The sequence below is a fragment of the Malus sylvestris genome, chromosome 11, assembly GCF_916048215.2.
Source record: "Malus sylvestris chromosome 11, drMalSylv7.2, whole genome shotgun sequence".
Classification (NCBI taxonomy): domain Eukaryota; kingdom Viridiplantae; phylum Streptophyta; class Magnoliopsida; order Rosales; family Rosaceae; genus Malus; species Malus sylvestris.
The window spans coordinates 13,912,549-13,921,228 of record NC_062270.1 but is presented as its reverse complement, the minus strand read 5'-3'; the positions used below and the strand labels follow the sequence as shown (position 1 = coordinate 13,921,228).

At 31.8% G+C, this 8,680-nt stretch overlaps 1 protein-coding gene across 1 annotated transcript; it reads right to left on the bottom strand.

Moving 5' to 3' along the window:
- Nucleotides 1-1,252: 1,252 nt before the first annotated feature.
- LOC126588582 (uncharacterized) lies at nucleotides 1,253-6,995 on the bottom strand. Its single transcript, XM_050253691.1, has 9 exons — nucleotides 6,576-6,995; nucleotides 6,084-6,270; nucleotides 5,848-5,984; nucleotides 5,536-5,648; nucleotides 4,699-4,942; nucleotides 2,623-2,775; nucleotides 1,985-2,064; nucleotides 1,836-1,885; nucleotides 1,253-1,713 (listed from the first exon to the last, which is right to left on the bottom strand). Exons 1-9 carry the CDS (start codon nucleotides 6,993-6,995, stop codon nucleotides 1,574-1,576), a joined length of 1,524 nt encoding a protein of 507 aa, XP_050109648.1. The 3' UTR covers nucleotides 1,253-1,573.
- Nucleotides 6,996-8,680: the final 1,685 nt, after the last annotated feature.

Sequence of the window (8,680 nt, the reverse complement as noted above, 5' to 3'; positions counted from 1 at the left end):
GTGCTTAGATGAAGCCAAAGAGTTTATAGAATCAATTGTTGGAGTCTTGAGACATTGTCCCACATCGGGGAACATTTAGTTCCCAATGGCCTTTATATAGGTCTAGTCTTTTATATAAGTGGTTATGATTTGGACCATTTGGAAAATGATTGAAGGCTTGGACCTTATGGTTGTGTGGGTTAAGTTTGTATAATATAGCCTAATGCAATTAATATTAATTAATCAAGACAAGGGCCTTGGGCCTTCTTGAAAGTTAAAATTAATCAAATTTCATTAATTTTATTTTTGGATTAATTTTTTAAGTTTTTAATTAACATATTTATTAAAAACCGTTTTGATTAGGAGACACAACTTTTAGAAAGAGTTGTGTATTTTCAAATACATTCAATAGGCATTTGAAAGGGTGTGAAACAACCTATATATTTGCAGTCTCAGTTTCCAATAGAATCATCTTTTCTTCTTCTTTCACTTCCATACAAAACTTCCAGAGAGTAAACACACAAAACAATTCGCCAGAATTCTATAATCTAGTACGGGTTGTAGAATTAAATAGTTGTATCCTGGTCAAGCAGACGTCGTAGAACCACAAGCACAAGAGTCAGACGGAAATACTGTTCGAAGGACAGCTTTTGCGATGGCCTCTATCTGTGATTAAATCAAGGTTAAATCAAATTAGTATCATTTTAATTCTTGTATTTATTTTTGTTATTTCATTATGTATTGCAAGCATTTTCTGTTAATAAAGAAGTAGTATTTCAAGTTCTATTATTTCTGTTATTTTTATTTATTTATAAATTGTTCTCCAACATCAACATCTATTGATCAAGTATGTGTTTATGGCGTATTCTATTAAGTGCTTTCGGAACTATCGTAATTATGAATTGGCAGCCTATGTTGGAGAGAGGTTAACGGAGTTGGGCTCACAAGAATCATCAGCTTATGTGTTGTTGTCAAGCATATATATTTCCTTGGGCATGAGGGAAGGTGTTGAGCAGGTAAAGGAGCCTGATGAAACTTAGGGGGGTAAGGAGCCTGGGTGTAGCCGGATAGAATTGAAGAAGCATATTACTGATCACAAATTACACAGATTATTGAATATTCCTTATTTGCTTGAGTGTGTATATCTTTTATGGCTGTAATCTTTAGAAGAACCACATTGGATTCTAGTCGAAAATTTAATTTAATGGTCGATTAAAACAGTAGAAACATTCGCGATAAAACTGATACTTGAGATAAAGTTTGAGGACTCTAGTGGATGACTTTCTCGAATTCTTTAGGAATAAAACAGATACTTGGCCTAAGAATATTTGCCTACTTAGTACTATGATCTAGTAGTATTCCTTTTCACTTGTAAGTAAAAGGTCTTAAATTCGACTCCGCTAAATGCGGATATGAACCACATTATTTGCTAGCTATTGTGAAGCTAAGTCCGGTCTCCTCCACCTTAGTGTAGATAATATTTTTTGTTAAAAAAAAAAAGAAAAAAGAAAAAGAAGAAGAGATAATTGGCCTAAGGATAGTTGCCCTTACAATCAACTTTTTCTACGATCTTAATTAATTATTTGATGTCTAATTACTGTTTGAATGCCCGAAGCTTGCTATAGTACTCGGCCAGCCATCCTTCTATGATCTCCACCTCAGTTTTTCGTTGCTCCACCAACCAGTCTGGATCAGTAATGTTGTTTGATCGAAGTACATCTAAGCAATGAGATCCTGTAGAATAAATGTTAATTTTGTGTTAATATAAAGAACTATTGATGTCTCTTTTATTTTTTTATTTTGTTTTTTGTTTTTGGCTTTAACCCTTCTAGTGGAAATAGTGTTTCGGGATTTACCATTCTTTGCATGGACTGCAACGACAGTGTCTGATATGTTCTCCAAAACCCTGCGATTAGAGTTAATAAAATCAAGTAGTTAACTTACCATACTTGCTATCCGTTGTTAATTAAAAAATCCAACCGTTTAGGAATTTTCATGTGCTTACCCGCCACCACTGAACGGGTCTCGTAGCCCATTGGAGAAAATAATATTGCTAGCGAACCTGTAAAGTGCCAGTTTTATATCCTGTTTAGCAGAATTTTTGTTAGTATAGGCAATAATTATATATATATGGAACTGTTATTAAGTACTCGTTTGCATTTGTTTTTTAAATTACAAAAAGCACTTTTGATGAACATATTTTTAGAATCAATTTTTAGTAAATATGTAAGTAAATCTTGGAAAATGCACTGAAAGTGTTTCCTGAAAGAAGCACATAACTGGTGATTCTTGCAGAAAGCACTTAAAGTGCTTTTGAAACCCAATTTTTTTTTCTTTGTTAAAGCTCTTTCAATCATTTTAAAAGCACATCCAAACGAGTCATAACACTCAAAAATATCATTCTACACTCCTCACAAGTGTATTTTTCTTTCTAAATATAGAAAGTTTGAAGTGCAAAATGAGATTTTTGGAGTGCAATAAAAGAAAAATACACTTGTGAGGAGTGTAGAATGAGATTTTTGAGTGTTATGACTCGTTTGGATGTGTTTTTAAATATATATATATATATTGAAGCATTATATATGAAGAAATTAAAAGAATGGTTTGAAATGTTGAATATATATTATAAGATGAAAAACATACATGGCCTCCAAAGTAAGCAGTGACCCAATGAGGACGAGGAGGGACACCATAGATTGCTTTGCAGTTGTCAATGTATTCTTGTAGATCGAACTGGTAAGGTGGGAACATGGAATCGTTGCTGACGCTTATGGGAATCACCATGTCACTACATGTCTGCGTGGTACAGTACACATTAGTATATCCGTCCATCATCGCATATATGATTAGTGGGAGTTTTATGATCTCATGAAACAACAATTCAGAAATCAAAAAACAAAATTGATCACATTGATGCACTTTCTAATCAAATGTTGAGTCATATTATTGTATGCGACTCATTTATATAAAAAATCCGAATCAATAATACAAGGAGAACAAATGTTATTCGTAATAATATTAAGTGCATTTTTGCAGAATTAGACTTACCCAAGTTGATTTAGGGGAGACTTTGGATGTGATCCCTATCTATGAATATTCTTTTATTGAAACCTTATTGGTTTTCAATTTTTGATTGAAGTCCTTGAAATTAATGTGATAATTTATTTCTATGTACGTTACTATATTTTTTAAATTAAAAATTAAAAATTTTAGTTGTTTATATAAATGAGATTTTAAATAAAAAAAACCATAATTTGTGGGATTAAAAATATTAAAATTTAAATATACTATTGTGTGTGTGTATAAACATGGGTACATTCATCAAAATTAACCAAAAAATTATTGTATCAAAACATGGGTACATTCTTCAAAATAACAAAAAAAAGAAAAAGATATTAGGCTTAATAACATTAGTAAATTTCTTCGATTAAACTTGACATGGATACATTTTAAAATCAAATAAAAAACAATGTACCCATATAAGTTTAAAAATGGATTAGAAAAAAATTGAATAGATTTTATATAAAAAAAATGGTACATTTGACATATAACAAATTGGTATATTTAAGAATGAGTACATTTTAAGATTAAAAATTTGAAAAAAAAAATTACATGAATGGGTACATATAATTAGCATGGGTACATTTGGTAAAATAAAAAATGGGTACAACTAAATTTAAAAAAAATATGGGTACAAATACAAATAAAACTTTAAAAAATAATTTCACAAAAAGAAATTAATATATGGGTACAAATTAAAACTGAAAAGAAAATTGGTACAAATTAAAAAAGGGTTGCAAATTAAAAATGGGTACAAACTAAAACTAAAAATATATGATAAAAAATGTAGTCATAAATATAAATATACTAATTGTAACATTTTTAACATTAAATGAATATATTTAGAAATAAAAAATACTTTATTATTGAAATAATTAATGATGTTATTAATACCCAAGGACCTTGATCAAAAATTGAAAAGGAATAGGATTTTAATCAATGGAGTAGCAAAGGGAATGATGAGAACCTAAATTCTCCTTGATTTAGTCATTTCAGAATAACATAGATTTAGCCAAGTTGAATGCAAAATATTATGTGTATAAACAATGTAGAATATTGCTATCAATCGTGATATGGGAATTAAAGAACTAGAAATACTTGCACTAGGGTACTAATAATGCTTATTAACTATGAATAATGTTCATACGTATTCATTGAATTATAGTTTGTGTCTGTACAAGTTGTTATAATATATGTATATATATAAACTTGCTTGCAACAATATATGTGAAGCAACAACCATATATTGATGAGTAAACCGAGTTAAGCAATAACCTAGCATGTGTGCATGTCAATGTTTATGATCACATCGAAGCAAGATTTTTATTAAGTAATTAACCTTTGGCATAATCAGCATATCTAGAACGTTTATCTGGACCAAAAACCATAAATGTTTATCTATTTATTTTAAACAAAAACATTACGGAGACGACAAATTGAGTATCACGTTATGTGGCAAACATGTGTACATGCTATATTAATAAATAATATTTTAAATCAGGATAGAGTGAAACTTTGAATTTGATCCTTAATATGAAAATTGATACAATTGAACGTACTGAACTATAAGTTGGTTTTGTCATTGAAACCATTGTTAATAAATTTTAAGTAGGTCATAATTAATCAACTGAGATAAAGTGACAAGATATACTTAATGACCTGCCAACTCCACCCTTCATCTGTTTCAGATAGGTTTCTGGGTTCATTAACATAGCACGACCTGTTTCCATTATATGCAACAACACCTGCAAATATTTTGCTTAGAGTATCATTTCCAGAAGACACTCCATCAATACCGCCACAGACAACAGTAACTGGATAACTTGGTGGACTATTGTATTGAGCTGCCCCACAATACAAACCATCCAAGTAGTTCTTCAGCTCAGACGACGTGGTCAACGGACTAAAAAACAAGAAATTAAACAAACAGGGAAATGAGTAAACTAATTATCTAAATTATCAACAATGTTTCTTGTTTATGCAAACTTTCAATTCACGTAAATGACAAGAAAAACAAAAGATTAATGACAAAATTGTTAGAATTATTTCTTATTATTATGAAAATTCTAGCATGTAAATGACAAAGAAACAAGTACGTAAGGACAAATTAATCATTAGACTTAATACACTGTTTAAATGAACGATTAAATTCAAAAAATTTCGATGAAACCATCATATCTACCCTTATTGTGACATGAAAACAAAAGAGTAAGGGCGGAATTATTTCAATATTATGGACATATGTATAGACCACCATGCAAAATTATAAAAAGGAAAAAACAAATGAGTAATGACAGAAGTATTAGAGAATAATTAACTCCTATGACCATCTCATCCCCATGAAAATGTCAAAGAAAAAGTCACAATACATTCCCTGGTATGATATACTTTGAAAGACAACTGAATTAATTTTTTAAAATGCTAATAACAATTTCCTTGAATTAATATTACCTACAATCCTCAAAATTATATAGCTAACAATCTTTAAGCACCTACCTGCAAGTGCGGAATTTGTTGCTAAGAAATGAGAGGCCTTCAGGCTTGGAAGCAATATCATCAATTTCGGACCACGAATTTTTTATGGTTTGGTAGCAAGTTTCACTGGCTTCCTACACATGCATGCCCATAAATCACAATTAATCGTTTGTTTACTAAGACAAATACATTAACTACTAATTTGAATATACGATTTAAAATGTATTGTAGCAGAAGCCTAGTATAGGAGGGCTGGGGTGAATAGGAATTTCTTCGATAAAACCTAATCATATGTTCGCAAACAAAATATACAAAGAAAAAGAGATATATTACTTGAAAATCTTTGGTAACAATTGAGTAATATCCTTGTTCTGGTGGAATAATGTTATCAAAGTACAGAATTGGAGCTGATGAGGCTAGAGCTCCTAGAGCAACATGGGGATATTTTAGCCGAAACCATGAAGCAAGCACTGCATCAAGTGTAAGAAAAGGAAAATTGAAACATTAACCAAAAATTTACTAATACATTAATTAATTAATCGTAACATTCACAAAATGGAATCACTCACTTCCACCATATGATGCACCGATAACAATCACCGGAGAATGTTCAGCGCGGAGTTGCTTCTTTACATGTATGAGGATCTCTGCATAATCTGCCATTGCTTGAGCTGAGTTGAAGTACCCAATAGTGCTTGCATTTTTAAATGCCTCTTCCCTTGATCCAAATGGGACTGATTGCCCATAGTAACGGTGCTATAAAGAGAAAAATAAAAGTTCAAATTAACAATAAAAAAGGTAAGAATTCACCTGATAAACACTTTATATTTTTATGTTGATAGTACGATATTTTAAACTACTGTAATCTATTGAAATGGTAGGACCAAGTAATAGGTGGACGTACTGCCATGACAAACTAGCTTACCCCCATATTTGTGATAAGCACTTTTTAAGTTGATAATCAAGTAGATGTGAATAAGTTTAACAAGAGAACATTTCCAAAAATACGAATAACTCAAAATGGCGACATGCAGACATGCGTGGAACTCTTTCTGACGTACCTCTATAAATATCTGGAGAGCTTGAAACTGATTGGCGTTTTCACTAAGAAAGCCAATAATTGATAGATCAGCATCAATGGCTTCTTCTTCACCAAGGTAAGCAAATATCGGCGCGCTGATATTGGAGCCTCCCCAATGCTTGAAATTGATCAAATATCTTTGCTGAAAAATATTGAAGCTATCAGGCCTGAAGTTGAAATGGTCAAGTGTTTGGTTGTAATAAAATGTTTCAAATTCTGCATCTGGATCAAATGCAGACAAAGGTTTTGGGTGGTCGTGTGCAAAATAATTTCCTTGTACAAATGTTCCAGCATTCGGACTTAGCAGCGGGATGTTTAAAGGTGTAGCAGAAACTGAGATTGTAATAAAGAGAGGAATAATTAGTGCAAGGCATTGAAGCAAAGATATGAGAGGGTTCATGGCAAGGTTTTGGATAGAATGCTGGAGAGTTTCAGTTGCGTTTTAATTTAGACTAAGCACGGCCATATATAATAAGAGATTATGGCTTTGTTTTGACTTCTATATAATGGCCGGCGACAATTGGCCTGGAAACAATATTTAATTATAGAAATTACCGCTCTTCCTACAATTTAATAAAGGGAATTTTAACGAAAAGTCCTCGGTACTGTTTACTTTAACGAAAAACCATATTTTTATACTAAAAAGTCAATCATGGTACTATTCATTTTACTCTTTATTTTGTCCTTATCATTAAAACTCAAAGTTTTCAAACCATTTTTATTAGTTTTCCTTTTAATTAAAAGGAAGAATAGAGAAAAAAATCATTTCATGGATAGAGGGGAAAAGTAAATGATAGTTTTTTTATAATGTGAGGACTAAAAAATTAATTAAGCACTTGAGGTTTAAAACCCAGACTGAACCAATCCCACTCATGGCATAATTTTTTGGTCTAGAAATTCGTGAAATGCAAAAAACACATGCACAATAACACTCTATCACTCTGTCTGTTGGCAGCATCAAACAATAGAACACTTGCATGCGCCTTTTCTCTCAAGCCTTGTCTTAGCACTGTGAGCAAAAACGCATTCAGGGCAAATAATTTATTGAGGAGACCTAATACAAAATAATTTTGGGCACATTTTACCCATCATCTTTCTACCTAGTATTTTTCTTTTTAAATTGATGGATCTTTTAGTATTTTCACATTGATGAATCCTCAAGTATTGGAATCACCCAAGCCCTCATCTCACACAGCTTGGATACCCAACGAATTAACAATAAGTACAAAAGTGGTACTTAATATTGTATGTGGTGATATTCTTTAGAAAGTAGATATTGTCTGCAGATAATCATTTTGTATGTTTAAATTAAGACAATATATTTTACAAAGAGTACAAAAAAAAAAATTCATATAAAAACAACTATAAAGCCTTATCCTACTAAGTATCAGTTTGGTACAACTTCAATTTGAAAGAGAAAAAAGCAAGCACCAAAAAAGCCTCCAGCTTTTTTGTGTTTGGTAACATTTTATAACCAGTTCATTTTCACAGTTTGGATGAAAAATTGCCAAAAAGCTAGAGCAGCGAAAGCTAGCTTTGAAAAACCAACTTATTTTTCCTAAAACGTGGATGAACAGAGTCATTAAATGAACTTTTCCAAATTCCAAACCTATCCCTTTCCCCCTCCTCCAAACTTCTCTTCGAAGCACCGAGATCCAAAATATGACCTCCTCCAAACTTCTCTTTGAAGCAGCGAGATCCAAAATGGAAAGCCTAAGGTTTTCCCAGTTTGGCATCTCTCTCTGCCTCTCAATTGCTGACTTAGGTGTGTGAGCATAGACGAAGTCAGAGATCTATATAAATGAGGGCATCTTCAAACAACAAAGTTACAAATTAAAAAACTCAAGAATTTACTAGACAACACACCTATATATTAATTTATGAGGTTTTTCATACAATATATTACAATATTATCTCCATGTGTTTTCATGTTTTGAATGTGTTGCATGACAACTTCATTACCAATATCATCAATATCTCTCTCTATAAAAATAACCATTTACATTTTTCTTCCGCCAGAAAAACTGAGTGGGGGTATCCGCCCTTGCTAAGTCCAAGGTGGCTCCGTCCATGTGTGTGAGAATG

Coding starts and splice junctions, on each gene's coding strand:
- LOC126588582 (XM_050253691.1), bottom strand. CDS start 6,995: ATGAACCCTCTCATATCTTTGCTTCAATGCCTTGCACTAATTATTCCT. Junction 5,649..5,847: donor TTGTTACCAAAGATTTTCAA/GTAATATATCTC, acceptor ATGCATGTGTAG/GAAGCCAGTGAAACTTGCTA. Junction 2,065..2,622: donor CTGCTTACTTTGGAGGCCAT/GTATGTTTTTCA, acceptor TCTGCTAAACAG/GATATAAAACTGGCACTTTA.